Below are 19,230 nucleotides of genomic sequence, written 5' to 3'. Positions count from 1 at the left end.
CCACACTTGTCAATTAATGGGAAACACTGTTATATATCGATCTATCTATCTAGCTTGCTATCAAGCTATCTATCTCGCTATCCGTCTACCTTTCTATCGATCAATCATGCCGGTTTGTGCCGTCCCCAGATACACGTCCTCCAGAGAGTAGGTGTAACTGTTTTTATTGGGCATGGGAGATGTCAATCAAAACAAGGGAGCTGTCAATCAGAGCCACGCCCACTCTGTCCTGACAGGTGGTCCTGTCTTGACATAGTTATTTTCACTTCCTCAAGTCACTTGACTTTGATATAATACTGTATAAGCATTTTTACTGTTTAACAATTTACTGTAGCTACACACACATGCAAGTGTGGGTTCAGTGTCAAGGACACTTTGGCCTACGGACTATAGAAGCCCAGAATCAAACCGCCGATCTTCTGGTTAGTGAACTGCTCTACCTCCTGAGCCACAGCCACGTGCATGCAAATATTCATAATTTGCTTTTAAACTGTGTATATTTTGATTATTTCATAGAGCCACATGATAAGCCCATTGTGTTTTTCTTTTCCTTTGTTCTATCCAATTTTATTGTATGTAATTGTAATAATGAAGAAAGTATTGTATTGTGCCAGATTGTGCCAGATAAGATATCTAACAAACATACCGTATCATATTTTTAACATCTCTGTAGAAATGAAGGTATGATTTTGCTGAGTGGTTAACAACTTTGTACCGTAAATTTAAATGAACATATCAACAAAATCTGTAATTTAGGCAGAACAATACCATATTTTTTAGGGTAATTACACACTTGTGATATTACGATATTTTCCCATGAATTTTACTTTTTTGTGTGTTTTCTACATAATTATGCACGTAGAAATTAAAGTTATGCATGTTTCTTTTCATTTTCAGTAATTCGACGTATTTACTATGGTGATATAATATTTTGGATTGTACGGTCTTTCACTGCTGCTATTTGTCAGTTTTTTACCATCATTTCTCCGGCCATGTTTTTTTAAAATTTTTTTACAGTGCTTCTCTCTGTATCAATTTCCTCTTTCCAGTTGCTGGTAGAAACATAGAGGGCGCGGGGAACGCTGAGCCAAAGAAACGAGGCGAAAACGATCAGGTCTATGTGGATTCTTGCTCTACTGATCATGTGCATCGACTGCCGGGCTGACAGCAACCTCCAGACAATCATCCTCATCCCCTCTCCCATCAACCTTGGTTTGGGCCGGCTGACCACAGCTTGCATGGAATCAATCAGCATTGAGATATGGGCAGCCGTCACGGTGGTGACCGATTTTGGCATGCAAGGCTCTCCCTTAATAGACAAAGAGACAGAGATCAATAGCCAATTTGGCCTTGGAATGAGGCTTGAATGGATCAAGGAAAATTCATTTTATTCTCCTCTTCTCAGAATGGAGAAGTCAGGAAAAGTATGATGAACATTTATGACCAGTACAGTAAAGAAGTGAATCCCTCATCGGCTTGTATATGGCTAACCTTGGCAGTGCGGCTAAGATTGTGAGATTGCTTACGTGAAATTGCAGCTTTGAAATGTATGATCTCATATGCTGAGGAAATGGCATAGACTTCATCACACATGATGGATGGTGCATTCACAAAATATTCCGACCCCCTCACTTGTTCGTTGCAACCTTATGCAAAAAGAAAGCCTCCTCATTTTTCTTTATCATCTTTGAGATGTGTTGCATGTTAATTTGTTGTCTACACCTGTGGTGCATTGTACTGATTGGACATAATTTGGAATGACATGCAACTGTTTATAAAGTAAAGTAAAAGCTGATGCATGGATATTAATGCATACAGAAAAAAACAAGGAAGGAAGGATCTGACTGCAGCCTAATATGGAATGGATAAGGCAAAAAAAAATAAAAAATAAAAATCTGGTCGGTTCTCCATCACAGTGATATTTGGGGAAGTTTGGAACAACCACAACTCTCATTTGAAACGGCTACTTGGCCAAACTGAGCCTTCAGGGGAGAAGGCTGAGAAGAGGGATAACCAAGAACCTGATGGTCACTCAGGCTGAGCTCCAGAGATCCTGTGTGGAGATCAGGGCAGGCAAACTTTCAGGAGGACTGCTATCACTGTAGCACTCCACTGATCTGAGCTTTATGGCAGAGTGGTTAGATGAAAGTTTGTAAAAAAAAAAAAAAAAAAAAAAACACAACCAAAAAAAACACCTAAAGGACCCTAAGACTTTGAGAACAAGATTATCTGGTCTGATGGAATAAGATTGAACTGTCTGGCCTCAGTTCTAAGCATCGTATCTTGAAGACTCAGACATGTTTTAGGGTTGGTTAATATTTCCTCCATCTTCACATTGGATCTCTGGATCTCAGCCAGAATCATCATCAGATTCTTGGTCACCTCTTTTTTACTGATGATGATGATGATGATGATGATGATGATGATGATGATGATGATGATGATGATGATGATGATGATTGTTTAAAACCAGTAATGCTGTATAGTACTTTTACTTAAACCAAAAAGCTTTCTAAGCATTGCTACCTTTTTATTTCAGTCATACATCCCAGTGCTTTTTCTGCCACTGGAAAATCTCTACACTGTGTACAAACACATTGTAATTAAGTGCTAAATATACAGCCATCCATGCCTTTAGAGACCTCATACTACCTTCCCCAACTTATTTTAATGGTTTGTCACAATGTAAATAGTAATTATGACAGCTGGGACTGAAATTACAATAATTTGTGGCTGTGCATGAATGGACAGCGGCCTCTTGAGAATATAATTGGAGCAGGAGCTGATTCAGTCACGAAAACCTTAAGGGTTCCTTTTCTACCCATTTGCTGCTCATAATTATAATGTGACAATTCTCTGTACTATGTTATCATTTCCCCATTGAAATGCATAATGACTTGTTTCCATCAGGAGCCTGTCTCCATGGAGAGTTATCAGGTGGCGATACAGCTCGTATACAGTGTTATCATCGGGGGGGTGAGGGGTGGGAAACTGTGGCCTGCGGGTCCTGGGAAGCATTCACGTTGCCATCCTCGGGCTGTCCTCGAGCCCTCTTTGGCCTCACCACAGTACAAAGGAAAGGATTCAATTGGGAAGTGACACCTTGAGGCGTGCAGCAAAACCACGCTGCTTCAAAGGAGATCAGTCAAAATGTATCCGCTTCCTTTTATCTCCCTCTGTGTGCCTGCCTGTCTCACCTTCTCTCGCTCTCGCTTTCTCAAGTCGGTGATTCCTAATGTGTTCCTTTGGAAAGCATAAAACGTAGATAAATGTGCCTTGTCTCCATAAGGGGCTCACATGGCCGCGATGCCCTGAATGTGACTGAGAACTTTTCCTTTGGATTAAACAGTTTTATTGATTCAGAGCAATTAGTGCAGAACTGAAGGAATAACTCAGCCCACACAGCTGAATAGGTAATGAGGATTACTCCCTTCTTGTTTCCAACAGTCAGATCTTCCTTTGTATGGGCTGATATGTTTCATCCTCTTTCCGCTTTTCTTTTTTCACTTTCCTTTTACTATTTAAGTTTCTCATTTTATTTTCTGTTTCTGATTTCGTGTCTCTTGTACTTTCTGCATTGTAAATTAAAGGTGTATTTTCTCTGCTGCTGCACATGGTTTCGTGGTGTTGGTGAACAATGACATACAGTGTTGAAGGTGTTTCATGTAAAATATAGTGCCTTTTTTTCGGACTGCACTTTTTAGCATCTTTCAGCTCATTGTTTTGGTTTTATGGCTATATAATTTACTAATTTGGTTCAGCCTAACAGCAAACATCAAACCAAAACAGCTCTTAAACTAACTAAATACTAGACGTGTTGGTAGGTGTTAGCCAACATGTAAAAAAAAAAAAAAAAAAAAAAGGCAGCATCAGTGTTGTATGCACAGCTTGTTCTGCCCCCTGGTGGCCATTCACAAAAACATATACAGGGTACAGAGCAACAGAAATGCCCGGCAATGCCCTGCAGTTTTGAATCGATGCAATGTTAAGTTTTCAGGCTTTTGTATTGTATTTTGTTGAGCAAATATCCTTGATGTGTCTTTCAATAATGGTGAAGGTTCACTGTGGCCTTTTAACAGCATTCATCATGCTATTTGGATTTTGGCAATGCCACACTGCGCCGTCTTTCAGCGTTTGCATGACAGACTGTGACCAAGAGAGATATAAAGACAACAGATGATGAAGGTCGTGAAGATTCACATGTGACTCATTACGATGAATACCAATTAATATTTCGAGACAACTTCAAGAGGGGTCAGATCAGTTTTTATAACAGTTCTCAAAGCAACCTACACAGCAGGAAGGCACAGGGGGATAAACAAGTCAGTCAGTTTTTGCTGATGAAATGATGTAATGATAGAAAGGAGAAAAGTGTAAAAGATTAAAACACCCTGCATCAGCAGAGAGGAACTCAGGCATCCTGTGGAGTTTTTGGCCATTAAAGAAAAGGGAAGAGTTCTGCTAGTAAACTTAATTAAGTGTACAGTATGATAATTAACAGGCTATATAAAAATGGCTTCATAAATGTTTTTGAGGAAGAAAATCCACACAAAACAGACGCAGTATGTAGTTTTGCAATGAAATGTTATGTCTACATTCCAATGTCAATGAATTAATTTGACAAAAACTAAACAATAAAGTATAAGCAAGTGTTTTAACATACAAGCTAGTATAGGATTGTATGTTTGTGTTATTTTGACCATTCAGAGTACAGCAGAGTTAGATATGGTGTACCACAGGGTTCAGTTTTAGGGCCAATTCTCTTCATTCTTTACATGCTCCCATTCGGTGATATAATCCAGAAGCACTCAATCAATTTTCATTGTTACGCGGATGATACTCTGCTCTATTTATTGATAGAGCCTGATGATAGAAGCTGCCTCATCAATCTGCAAGACTGCCTGAAAGACATTAAAGTCCCCCTCCCGCGACCCTTTTTGGTCATTTTAAAACCAGCTCATTACCAATGCACATTAGCAATGCACCTCTGGAGGGTGGGCGGAGACTGTGCTGCTCTGCACCCGCCCAGCCACCTCCTCACACCCCACCGCCCGCTTGCTGACAGCTGGACATTGTACAATTACAGATTCAGCGCGTTTAGCGTAAAACTGCACACTAGGATTCGATCCCAGACTAGAGCATAGTCCTTGCTCACGGTGCAAGCTGCTCCACCAGGTGAGCTATACCTGTTATATCTTGACAGCTACACCGAGCTGTGAAGCCTTTCACCTCTGAGCCAGATGCAGAGCGGGGCGGGAGCTTGTAGCACTAGTGCCCTCCCCTGGAGCTGTGACACGTCAGCTCCAGTCTCCCTGAAACTGCCAGTTTGCGTCTGCCATTGGTTCACAGCATATTGAAGGCAGAAAAACTCAGAAATGCAATTTTGCACTTCCTTTTCTGCTGATATGTGCTCTAACACAAGAAAAATGCCACAGGAACATGTGAAAAGCACGAAAAACACGATTTTCATGGGAGGGGGTCTTTAAATCCTGGATGTGCTCTAACTTCTTGCTACTGAACATTGTGTTTGGACCTAAACATCTCAGGGACACTTTTTCAAAACAGATTGCTACTCTAGATGGCATCACCTTGTCCCCGAGTACAACTGCAAGGAAAGTTGGAGTCATTTTTGAGGGTTAGCAGTATTGACCCCTTGCAGCTACGTCACAATTAGAACGTGACGCAAGAGGCGACGCCATGACGGACGGCAGAAAGTGCTCAGTGATAATGTACTGTCTACACAGACTGTATGGTGCCGTCCTACAATGTGGCTCGATCACTTCACATTACAACCTCACAGCATTATCACTTATTTTAAATAGAATATCTACTCATCCGTTGCAATATTCTGTTTGTTTTTTTGTTTTTCGCCGTAGAATATCTCAGTTTTCTGTGCTTTTTCCACTGGTAGCTAAGGAGTTAACGTCAGTCAGTGCCACACTCCCCATACAGCAGCTGCTCCTGTCTTTGCTGCTGCTAACTACAGTTAACGGACCTGGAAGTCCGACCCGTGGGTGTTGAAGACCTGTCTAATTAGTGGTCATTCTCTGATTAAAGCCGGCTGAAAAATAAAAGAAAACAGGAAGCCGTCTTCGTTGTAATCGCCGCGATCCGTCCGCCGGCGGCAACTACGTTGTGACGGTGCTATGTTTAATACGGGGGGCGACCGCCATTCCGAAGGACCGCCATTCCGACGGTCTGCCAGTCCGAAAATTCCCGAAGGTCCGTCATTTCGAACTTCCCGAGGGGCCGCCGTTCCGAATGTGTTTTATTTTGAAAATTGACCGGATTCTCTCGTGGTTTGACTTCCTGCCCGGCTTGACACGACGCGCCGCGGGGACAGCGCCCGACCGGCCCCTCCCCCTCCCCCTGCCCCTCCGCCTCCAAAGTTTCACCCAGGTGCGAGTCTGATGCATTACATCCATGGTCTGATGCAGCCGCGGCACTCCTGCTGAAAATAAATGTCCTTGCTCTGTGCTTTGGTTAGGTTTAGGCAATGTAGAAAGGAGTTGGTTAAGTTTAGTAAAAAGGTTAGGTAGAGGCCAATAAAATCGCAGTTAATATGTACCTCCCCCGGGAGTCGAACCCTGATCCACCGCGTCAAAAGCATATGCTCTGACCACTACGCTACCACCGCAATTACACTTTTTTACTCCGTGCCGTAAACCATCAAGATTTTTTCAGGTTCGGAATGGCACCCTTTCTTTCAGGTTCGTAATGGCACCCTTTTCCCATAAATAATTAAGGGTCGGCATTCCGACAAATTAAAGTAAACGTTCGGAGTGGCGGCCCTTCGGAATGGCACCCTGGAACCGTTTAATACGAGCGTTAGCTGTTGTTAGCCACAGCATGTAGCTCAGCTAGTTAGCTTCAACTGTGTTTACATCGACTATACACTATAGATAACTTATAATGGCATCGATAACGTCCTCGCACTGGTCCTGTTGCTCATGTAACCCCCCTGCCAGTGGCCAGCCCCCGGTTCTTAGCTCTAAACCAGCAAGGAGTTGGTGCTTGGGACCAGTTTTAAGGACCAATAACCGGTTTTTAAGCGGTGGAAAAGCAAAGAACCGGTGCTAGTCAGGCTCTGGCTCCGAACCAGCACTCGAACCAGCTCAGTGGAAAAGGAGGGGAAATCCTACAACCACGGTATGTCACAAAACTATAACGCGCCCATTGAATTACATTGACGTCCACTGTTCTTTTGCCGTCCATCATGGCGTCCGGAGCTACCATGAGTGGAACGTGACGTCACGTGCAAGGGGTCAATAGCCAAGATTAGGAATATCTTCTCTCAGAGTGATGCTGAGAAACTGGTCCATGCATTTATCACTTCTAGGCTGGACTACTGCAACTCTCTCTTGTCAGAATGTCCAAAAAAAAGCTCCAGCTGGTAGAACGCTGCAGCGAGGGTATTGACAGGACTAAGAGACATCTCTCCCACTTTTGCTTTTCTCCACTAGCTCCCTGTAGGATTTAGAATAGACTTCAAAATCCTTCTGCTGACTTATAAGGCTCTTAATGACGACGGTCCATCCTATCTGAAAGACCTCATCATTTCTTACTGTCCTACCAGAGCACTTCGCTCCCAAAATGCAGGTCTGTTAGTGACTCCAAGTATCTCTAAAAACAGACTGGGAGGTAGAGCCTTCAGTTACCGGGCTCCTTTACTGTGGAACCAGCTCTCTCCATGGGTCAGAGAGGCAGTCAGACACTCTAACTACATTTAAGTCTAGGCTTAAGACCCTCCTCTATGACAGAGGGATCCCTCCTCTGTTACTCACCCTGAGGTTTCTCCAATTTTTCCCTGTTAAAAGGGTTTCAGGGCAGAGGAAGTTGTTATGATGCCATGTAAAGCCCTTTGAGACAAACTGTTTGTAAAATGGGCTATACAAATAAAAGCGCCTTGCCTTGCCTTATTTTGTGTATATTGTATAGCCTATAGCACCAAATCTTAGTATTAGTCTAATTATTTATTTCTACTAGTCTACTTTTCACTTTAATATTCTGCAGCCAGGATTATATCTATTTTTTTCACACAAGTCCTACCATGTCCTCCGATTTCTGCATTAAGAACATTAAACTTTCACAGTTTTATCTTGTCATTTTGATTTTCACTTCTCATATGACAATTCTTATTTCTGCTGAGTCTGCAAATCCAAACCACATGTACCGTTTGGCTGTCTGTTTCCGACTGAGATTTAACAGGATTAACCTTTTATGATTCAGCCCGCTCCCTGTTCCACCTCCCCGATATATCACCATGACGTGTTTTCAATCGTAAATTACCCCTTGATGGATGTCAACTGATGACTTTCGCAACTGGGGGGGGGGGGGAGTGATTGTTCCTCACCGCTCCTGAATCAATGTAATGTCATCAAATCGGCCTATAAAACTGCACCTGCAATAAAACAATTTGGGAAGATGTACTGTAGCGTTCAGATCCTTCCATTCCTCCTCAGGCACTTCAAGTGGGCTACAGAATGTGCTCAGAGTTCAGAGTTAGTACGATCGTTTTGACTTTTAAGTCACCCGAAAAACATTAATCTGACACCTTGAAAAAGAAGCTCAACTGTTTCACTATAGCGGCGACTGATTTTTTACTCTGCTGCGAGGAGCTAAAGGCTAATGCTAGCTGTCCTCCCTCTAGCTCAACTTAATGACACTGCAACACCTCATCTTTCACTGCTGTCACAAACTCTGCTGATTTCATTAAAGCCTCCTCATTCTGCGTTTTGCAGCCTGACACTCAGATTACTGGCAACACATGCAAATTCATTTAAATATTTTTCAAATCAAACCTTGAGAATATGCTCATCATGCACCCCTGAGCTAATATAATATAAATGTTAATTAAGATTTGTGCAGCGAGCTGGGGAAATGAATATTTGCAATAAAGCAACTCCCTCCCTCTGTCTGTCTGTCTGTCTGTCTCGCTCAACTTTTTGAAATGGAATACAGTATTCGTGGTTTTGTACTGTACATATTTTCAACATCTTTTTTATGGTGATGATGGTAAATGAATTATCAGCAAAACACTGCTTCAAAAATGTGTTGCAAATTCGGCTCAGGGTGATGTTTATTCTCTCTGCCAGTAATCCATGTGGTTCCATTGCTGAGATAATTTAAAGATGCAAATCTGCATGCAAACTCTAACAATAAACTTGTAACAGAGCTGATCACATAATTTATTTCCTTAACAGAGGGAGACAAGTTTAAAATAAGTGAATTGAATCTGTCAGTTGCAGTGAACACATGTGGGGTTGAAGGGTTGCAGGAGCCAGACTGAGCAATACATTTGTTTAAATTAAGAATACATCTCCAAAGCTCTCAAATCAAAGTAATGACCAACTGGCCAGCAGCAGCAAAACTGCCGATAATTTTAATCTGTTTTTTCATTTATTTATATTTCACAGCTGTGAAAGAAAAAAAAAATCAATATTGCAGAGGCTTTAGCAGCTCCAGAGGAATTAAATTTGTGTACGCAATTTTCATCCTAAGGCTAACTATCATGGCTAAATCTTTTTTATTTTTCCCCCTCACTTCAGAAGCTTCAGTTATCCCTGTATGAATGAATAAACTCCAGTGCATTAAGCTGGGGTGACAAGTTTTCTCATATATAGGTTAAACAGGAACAGCTGTGTGCAATCATGCCAGCCACTGGTGGTGTGGACTCGCTACGGGCGGGTTAATTGTGTGTGGCAGTAACGTTGGCCCTCATTAACCTTACTGCATCACCTTTTTTTGAAACTGTGGATAAATGGGAGGGAGACAGGCGGGGGGGCTTTAAATCAGCCATCTGTTGCTGCCCACCTACCTTCATTTTACTGCGTCGAAGCATCGGAGTGGAAGTGATGCACCCAAACCTCTCAAGGACATTAATGTCATTTATGGACGGAATCTCTAATAAGACACAGAGGAGGCATCGCAGTCTTTAAGTCACTACTAAACTTTAATGTCACAAGCTTGTCTTGTTGCTTTTAGCCTTTTAATAGCCTACTTCTTGCTTCTCCTTCAACAGCTGTTGATTTAGGGTCTTAAAATCTTCTGCAAAGCACCTTTCATGCACTGAAAAATCCCACATAAATAAGGATGTTTTTTTCCCTTTATTAATTGCATGAATTGCTTTGAGACTGACACCCTTGAGATAAGTAGTTGGTATGATTTCAGTGACAGGCAGCTCAGAAAGTGGTGGGAAGGGAGAAAAAAAAAATCCTGGAGTAGATGCAGTCAAAACATTTGTAGTCCATGTGGGCTACAAATCCTATCCAACTGTGAAAAGGCTGCAGCTCACACATTGAACACAGAGAGATGTCTGTGGATGTTTCTTGGTTCTCTTCTTCCAGCTCAAACTAGAGAAAAAAAAGCTCATCCCAGCTGTGACATTTTGCAGTTCTGAGAGTCATTTGGGGGGAAAAAAGGAGGGAAAGGATAATGTCAGCCAATTGTGCATGCTGAGTTTTGCACAGTCAAGTGCAGCCTCTCCACAATGTTAAAAAGGGTCGTCATCAGCCTCTAAATCACGTTGTAGCTACATTCCCAGGCGGAGTAGAGGAACTGGACTGTTTGCTAATCTGACTGAGGACAAGTGTAATGGGTTTGGAGGTGTTGGCTCGAGCAGAGGACAAGTTAGAAGTCCTTAATGTCCTGATGATGTGTCCTCCAGTGACAGTGATTCTCTACTAGCACTTGTGTTGGTGCTAACCCTGGACACTGACATTTTTCAAGTGGGTACCAGAAACTATTTCCTCACTTGGATCAATACAACTCTAACATTTATTACTGGTACCTCTGTTGAGGAGGTGGGTACGTTTTCTGGTGTGGCTGAGCCAAGCAACAATTCACAATATTTTCACTGTGTAGTGTTTCCTTATTATGTGTATGTGCCCTCCAAAATGTCAGTTTATATTGAGCACTGTTTTCAGGCAATGTAGTGGGTTTTAAAAGTTTATTTAAAAGTTGTATTTTATTTATTTAAAGGTGCCATATGTAAGAATGTGGCCAAAAACGGTTACTACAGTCAAATTCAAAACACAGCGATCTGTTTTTTCTCCCAGCTGTAGCGGCAGCTCACTGACGCCGCCGTGACTAGGAGAGAGGGCTAGGTGGCGCAACATGCCAACACATAAATTCAAAACATAAACATGATTTGCAGTCTGCAAAAAAAAATACTCTGGCTGTACTATTGTTGTTGGTGAGTTCATCATGTTATATAAACATTATTCCTGAGTCTCTGTGACATATTAGGAGGATTTTACGGCCAGTTGCTTTAGATTTCTTACATATTGTACCTTTAAGGAGCTAAATAGGTAGGCGTTGCTATTGCTACATATCCAGTGTTAGCATTAACAGCTGTTTTCTTACCAGTAAGTGTTTGCAGTTCAACATCAAACTTCCTTCATTTACTCACAATAGAAAACAACACCTAGGCTGTGTTATCCCGTCTTTTTTTCCACATTTTCTTCTTCTGACAAGCCTGCTAACTAGCTATCCTCTATCCTGCCCTAAAGACGTGGCACCCATCAGAGACAGAGGCCTACCTATAATAACTCCATCTAAATATGGCTGAAAATGACAATCACCACCTGAGAGAAACCTCATTCAGAGGCAGACACAGCTTACAAAAAGCCCCTTTACACATAGGCCTACCTGATTAAATAAGATAGGCTAATATTGAACTAATAATAATATAGCCTACTATTGAGTACAATGTCTTCATTCTCCTGATTGGTTCATAGTGTTCTAAACTTTTCCAAACTGTGCCCACTCAATTCAAATCAAACAACCACAGAAGAACAGAAATAGGCCCACAGCAGTCTTTGGTGAGAAAGGAGCCCAACTGTTAGTAACATTGGTAACATGGTAAATGGACTTGCACTTATAGCGCTTTTCTAGTCTCTGGGACCACTGAAAGTGCTTTACACTGTAGGTCACATTCACCCTTTCACACACACATTCATACAGCACTAGGCACAGCGCGGAAAAGCTTATTCACACCCATCCATTGTCCTGAGCCAGAGCCGCCATTGGCAAAACATTGTGAAACCCTTGAGCCTTAAAGTCACCACAGTTAGGCATAGTTTTCACCAGCTAGTGCTACATAAAGTTAAAGAAAAAATCAGGGGAAGATAATGGTCTTGTGTCTTCTTACACCATAATTCATCCATTTTCTTTACAATTAAAATGCATTGTGTTTTATAATGAAAATCTGCTTGTCTACGTCATTCATCTGACTTACTTCCAATAGAGGCTAGTTCAACGGGTTTGTTCAATTCAAAATGGGGACAACAAACTTTATCTATTCACAATGAGATCTGTGCTCCAAAATCCACAACTTGAGGCCAGAAGTAGAATCAAGAATTAAAATGTTCTACCACTTATGTTGCTAAATTGTCATGTAGGCTAGTATTCTATGAAAAGCCCCTGTTGAGGGCACACAGTGATACACAGTGGCAGCTGCTGTGACTGTCGCCATTAGTGAAACACAGATGACAAGCTGCCACTATGCTGTCCAGTTTCTTGCTGATTGATGCCAATTTGACATATATTCAGACACTGGTGTCATTTTAATGTCAACTGCAGCACATGTTGCTGCATTATAGATCCTGACTAAATGGGTTTTTTGCATTGAAGGAAGATGGTAATGAATGGAGAGAATGGATTTTTAAGTGGCACGTCTTAATGATGCACCAAACATTTACATACAATCTGTAAGAAACTAATTATCATGTCTGTATTCATATGCAACACTTTAATAATAAAGTCAAAAGGTCTCTTTGTCCTTTAGTTCATGTTTATTTGTAAAATAAAGTGTTGAAACATTTGACTGGTTGAATTTATGACACAAACGTTTTATTGACTGATAAGAACACAAATACTGTAGTTATCTACAACGACAATGAGTGTTTTTCTTTTTTTTTTCTTTTTAGCCGTACAACCGCTACATGAACTGAAAATACAAAGTTACAATTAACATGCCTTTTGATAAAAATATCTTTACAAAAAAATTTACATTTCTATACAACAGTTGTCAGTTACATCTCTACAAGCCCCACAATTCTGGTTAAAACCCACAACGATTCCAACAAACTGTCAGTATATTATTTTAAACTTAATAAAATGTTGCTTTTTAATCCATTGGTATTGAAAATGATCATGATAAGGAACTATTTACATGGCAAACCAAAAAATGAGCCGGAAATGTTCTTGAATGACCCAGATAAATTACAACAGTTAAAAGCAATGGGGCTGTTTTTTTTTTCTTCCTATTTTTGCAAAATATTTGACACATCACCATACTGTTCAATTTAACAGGCTACCAGCAAAAAAGATAAACAAGTAGCAGAGCCATTTATCCCTTTAAACATGTTTTTTAGATACAAAAATAGTGCTAAATATAACACATTATCATCATTCACCAGACATTTATTTTGAATGAGCTGCAGGACAGTCATTATTTTAATTGTATCATATGTATTTTTTCAGGCAGCACTGCCAGGGTTGACTGGTGTGTTCATGAAATTGTGTGAACTTTAATAAATCCATTTTAAAGGATTTAAAACATTCTCTCGCTCACCCCTGGTGATAAAGTTTTATTTCCCCCATTTTCTGTGCAACTAATACGACACAACAAAAGAGAGAATGGGATTTTGTTTATGATGTTCAAAGGGCTGGAGGATTACATGACTATAAAACTAACTCATTGTTTGCATGGGAATCATTTTCAACCACTCAAGGTCAAATAATATTGTGAAAATGTCTACAGCGGCATGTGTGGATTATCCAAGTAATTAGCACAGTGTCTGAGAAGGAACAAAGCAGTAAAATATTTCAAATTTAATTATACAAGAGCAGCAGATGAAATTTATTTTACCTTGAATAACCATGGCTACAAGTCTCAGGAGCAAAGACCTGAGAACCTGGTAAAACCAACTATCTGCTTGGCTGGACACCAATCAGGTTTAATCTAGGAATATCTTTGTTTAAATTAAACTAACAACAGCACTGAAATTAAAATAATGGAGGAGTTTATAACTACAAATATGACAGAGGCCCGTTTATGTTCATGCTTCCCCTTTCAAACCAGCCTGGGGCGGAGGAAGTGGTACAGCCCTAACCTGTATACAGTACTGTTGCTCAGTGGCATCAATTAGGTTGATTCTGTCATGGGCTTCAGATCAGATTCCATCCTCATGTTTTTATGCATGTTTTCAATCTGTGCAGGAAATTTGAAAAAGAAAATTAAATATTGCAAAAAAAAAAGTGCAGTGGAAACCGATTTAGCAAATAAATCATGATGCAAATGAAGCGTGTAACCTAAATGTCCACCGATGCCTCCGCTCCACTGAGCAGACTGAAAAATAACGGTAGATGAAAACATCAGATCTGTGTAGAGACCTTTTACATATTAATGCACAAAACAAACAGAAAAACCATGTTTTCTACTTCATTTTTCCCTTCTGCAGTTTTGACATTCAGTCTTTTAATAATCTGTATCTTCTTTTTCTGCAGTGACTGTAATGATCTGGAAATGTACCTCCATTATATCTAGACGCCTAATTTCCACGAAACAGATGTGGAGTGAAATGCATTTACTTTTGTCAAATTTCTCAACATTTGAGTAGAAAACCCACTGGGTATTGCTGTGTGACTTAGCATTTCACTGGCTGAGCTGTTTGCATGCATCCAACTAAATCTTTACTTTGAACCTTCTTACCGTCTTAATAGCAGAATACCATATCTTTTGAGGACACAAATTTAAACCTACCTGAACAAATCTCTAATCTCTAATAAGAATAACAATACAATAATCTTTATTCAGTGTGGTAGTAATGCAAATGTTGAAGCTAATCACAGAACAGGACAAAGGGTTAAAGGGACAACGAGGAGTTTTGGAAAAGCGAAGCGTTTTCACACTACATTTATGAGCCTCCGCACGCACCGATAAATTCTTTGACCGGCGCAAGACGGACTCATGTTTTCATTCATCAAGAATTAAAGTCAGAGGTTCGAAGAGGTTCACATACCGTCGTAGTTCCGACCATAAACTGTGATTCGGCGGCGTTATTCTCATGACTCGCCACAAAACCGAAAGTAAAGAAACACTGGTCGGCTCGCCCAGCATTTCCACCACCACTAATAATAACAAAATAACGATAGAGACAAAACGAAAATGGGCCCATTAACAAGTGTGGGTAGCGGAGATTCATCCACATTAACGTGAGACTTTTTTTATAACCAAATAGAAACTCCTCGTTGTCCCTTTAAGCTGCAACTGCCCTGGTCAACAAGCTCTGGTCTCTGAAAGCTTTTCCATCATTTAAACTGTCAAATCAAATTGATGCTACTGAGCATTCAGCTGGGACATCAGGTTTATATCAGCTGACTGAAGTTCCTAACAACTACTGTATCTCGGCCACATCTTAGCAGAAAAACATGGAGCAAACATGAAGTGAATACTTAACAGTAGAACGTGCTGACACCAAATCACTGGTGACAAAATTCATTTTGTAGTAATTAGGTTAATTATAATTGCTCAGCTGAGGCGTAGTCGTGAAATTGTACAGTGATCGTTAATGTTGCTAAACTGAACCAAATGAGTGACGTTGCCGACCAGTTCAGCTTTATCGCATGTGTTTGTTCTTTACAGTCACATTGACTTTTCGTGAGCTTAGAATTATAAGGTTCTATCTCCGTTTTGGGTAGTTCCAAGATATTGAGCATCAAAGTTCCAACTCGGCTTGTGTTTTGGTTGATAGAACCTTTTTATTTTATGAATAACTAATTAAAAAATGTTGAAAATTTTAAAATAACACCACACAGGCATTACCAGACCATATGCAAAGAACTCAATTTTGAAAAAAATGGAGATAGAACCTTATAATTCTAAGCTCACGTTTTGTGTATTTTTTTTATATTGCCTCTTTTTTGGCTGATTTTTAGGCAAATTAATTAATTCATGTTTTTCAATAATCTAAGCAAATCATGTACTTGGATAAAATCAAAGCCAAGTCTTGCCTTGAATGTATCATTGAAAATACTACATTTCCACCATTTCCAAAAAGCTGGCCTTGCTCCCTCACCTACATTAGACAGAATCAATGCAGAGAGGAGATGGTGAAGGAGAAGGAGAAAAGGCGTTGGCTCCTGAACAGCAGCAGTCCATGTTGCGATGCACAGGCTGAGCAGGGAGGAGCGCACTGAGACGCTAGGGCAATGCTCCCTGGCAGGAGGCCTGTGCCAGTATTGGCTCTCTACCACAGGAAGCCCTTTCTGCTTCTGAAACTTGGCAGGAGTTGGAATATATGATGGAACAGCCCCACAGGGCATTTGTGTGATAAATGGATAAAGCGGGATAAAGTCATGCTCACAGCTATTGGCTTATGTATGAGTCGAATCCGAACCAGACGGCACCGATGTTTCATTCATTTTCCGAACATTACACTGAGCTCACAGATTGTTCTGACTGTCATTTATTCATTTAGATTTTTGAGCAACAACAGAAATTCATTGAAAAAACAGTTTGTGAAATTACAGCACAGATACACTTCATAAAAGCAGCAACAATTGATCGACAAATGTCAAGTTCCCTTCTTGCAACATAACTCAATTAACAAATTTCAAAAGTCCCTATTCATTTACTTCACTTCTGATTTATTTATTTATTTTTTTGTCAGGAACAGGATAATGGTACTGTCAGCCTCTTGCTATGAAATAGGAATTGCACAAAATATCCATGAGGTCAACTTGGGCCAATGCATTAAAATGGATCTTGAATACATTTTTCTTTTGAGAGCAAATCACATTCGGTTTGTGCTGCACAGTTGGGCATCTAAAATGTGATTCATCATCTCTTGAACACAACTTACAGTCCAGAATGGTTGTCTTGATCCCTCAAGAGATCCTTTTCTGTCTCTTGAAGGTAATGATGAATTCTTATACCACCGAGCAGAGGTGTCTGCTTCCTCGCCCTGTAGTGATAAAAGAGGAAAAAAAACAACCAGATGAAAACACATTATATCACTCTGTCCCCTCCTCAAACATGGTGGCTGTTTATAAAGCTGTAAATCTGATGAGGATTAAGCAGAGTTTTAAAGCTTGTCCGTTTTTGAATGGCCCCAGAAATATCTTGGGAAGTGCAGAAATATTTGCTGGTAGACAGAGCTGCCTCTCTAATCCTTCTGGTCATGACTTATTGAGGTTCTTCTCAATGTGATTTTCTATCCTTGGTAGGCCTGCAAGCAAAACATTCATATATTCGCTACGACCTCGAGAGGGATTTTCAGGTTTTTTTTAAATGTATGTGCCGAGGAGGTTTTTGTGAGTCTGATAGAATTCTGAAAAAGCAGACATATGGAAATGGGGGAAACTGAAGTGTAATGTGGTTTCTAAAGCGGTGGATAGAACTGGGACACCAGACGCCTGGACGGCTATGGTTTGATGTTAGCTGCGAGTGTTTTTGCTAGAGCACACAAACTTTTTAGCTGTGCCAATATTGTAAGCAGAATGTCTTACAAAATATTTGTGTACGATAAAAAAACAAACATAAAAATAATAACAATAGGAGTACGGTGTAGTAAAAAATAATTGTTTCTAATTTTGTAAATCTCATTCAACAATCAGATTAAATAAGAAAAGATAACAGAAATGATAAAGTAGCCAGGATGCTAACATCTCTGAGAATGCTTTGCTAGTGTAACGGAGGTCTGCGGGTATAGCCACAGTCACGAGGTAGGCTACCAGTGAGGAGAAGTGACGACGTGTGGCGGTTAGCGGTACCGAAGTTAAACTCACTCGCCCATAAAAGACGTGCAAACCTACTTGCCAAGTGGTCATTGACCTCTTGGCGAAACAGTTTGCATCGTTCAAAACCCACTCAGGGCAGACCAGAACAACATCGGTCACACTAGCAGAACACGATTACTGTAAAATCGCGGAGGAAAGAATTGTCCTGCTTATTTATGGGAATAACAGATATTAATTCATGATTAACACAGTCAAAGACATAAATACTGTTTTATTTGATTGACCCTAACTTCTACTCTCTTAAAGGTGTACAGTAATGGCCGTTTGTCCTGTTTGTCGCGCCGAGTTGTGACGAGTTGCTGCATGAGTTTTGCAGAGTAAGGAAAACAAATTTGATTGGTCGTTATCGAGCTTGGGGCGAGACCGAGCTTGGTGTGTGTGTGCGTCTCAGACGTTTGATTGACGGATGACAGATCCAATATCGGTGGCTGGTGAATCGTGAGCAGGCTGACGTATAATCCGTGCGCCTGCATTATACAATACGAAAAAAAAACTTTCACACCGGATTTAATCAAAAATAGAATTTTGCACAAAGTTTGGGCTCCATCGTCTGATAGATGAGTTATTACACTAATGTTAAGACCCACAGTGGGCTCAAATTCAATTTTCTTTTCTGTACAGCTTTAAATAGAAAGCAGAAAGCTGCAGGCTAGCAGCTTAGCTTCAAAAAGGCAAGTGGAGGGGAACAGCCTGGTATCAGAATCTCAAAAGTTGACAAATCAATATGTTGTGTGATCCATTCACAAAAGAATCAAAGTGTGAACATCATACATTGTTGTTTTATGTAGAGTTAGACTACATACTGGAACTTTTTGTAGGCCAACTTGTGCGTTTTCCACAAACCTGTGTAACAACTTCAGATGCTTTCACAATAACAATCTGCCATATTTATTTTTGAGTGTAATTTCTGCATGAAAGTCACATTGCCTTCAGAAATTCCCACAATGGTACAAAAAGTACACCTGTGTTAACAATCCCACAATGCAATGCTCTGCTTTTTACATTTAGGCAACACTACACCTGTTAATTTGTCAGATCATTCCACAGGGAGTGATTTCAAACAGTAAAATGAACTGAAATGTCTTTCTTTACCAACTGTTAAATGATCTCAAGTGACTCTGATCAAAGCTAAAAAACTAAACGAAAACGATGTGCCAACGTGTGATATTTACAGTCTCTAATGAACTGAGATTTTCTTTACTAATCCAGCAGTAAAAGAAAAGTGAAATCAAGTACCCCTGCTATGAAAAGCCAGCCGGCACTGAGCCAACTGATGATGTGGCTGCATCATTACCCACACCCTGAGAGGCGAGAGGCAGGGAACTCTTTACCTTAGGCTTCGCCGTTCATACCCCCCTCTACACAATTCAATTAGATGAATGTTGTTTATGGGCAGTTCTGGCCCATTGGAATGCCATTATTGCT

The 19,230-nt window shown here is 40.5% G+C and overlaps 1 protein-coding gene across 1 annotated transcript in view; it reads right to left on the bottom strand.

The window, feature by feature from the left end:
• Positions 1–16,773: 16,773 nt before the first annotated feature.
• The window catches only part of LOC311003381 (RNA-binding Raly-like protein), a gene marked incomplete at its 5' end in the record, with an annotated part of 63,276 nt that continues 60,819 nt past the window's right edge, over positions 16,774–19,230 (bottom strand). The window contains one exon of the mRNA XM_083995121.1: positions 16,774–16,970. Coding sequence (XP_083851247.1) covers positions 16,865–16,970 — 106 coding nt within the window. The 3' untranslated portion in view covers positions 16,774–16,864. The remainder of the gene's footprint in view (positions 16,971–19,230) is intronic.

Source organism: Trachurus trachurus (assembly GCF_905171665.1).
Source record: "Trachurus trachurus genome assembly, chromosome: 20".
NCBI classification, from domain to species: Eukaryota; Metazoa; Chordata; class Actinopteri; order Carangiformes; family Carangidae; genus Trachurus; species Trachurus trachurus.
Note: the sequence above shows the minus strand (reverse complement) of the source record. Positions and strands in the feature narration are given on the sequence as shown.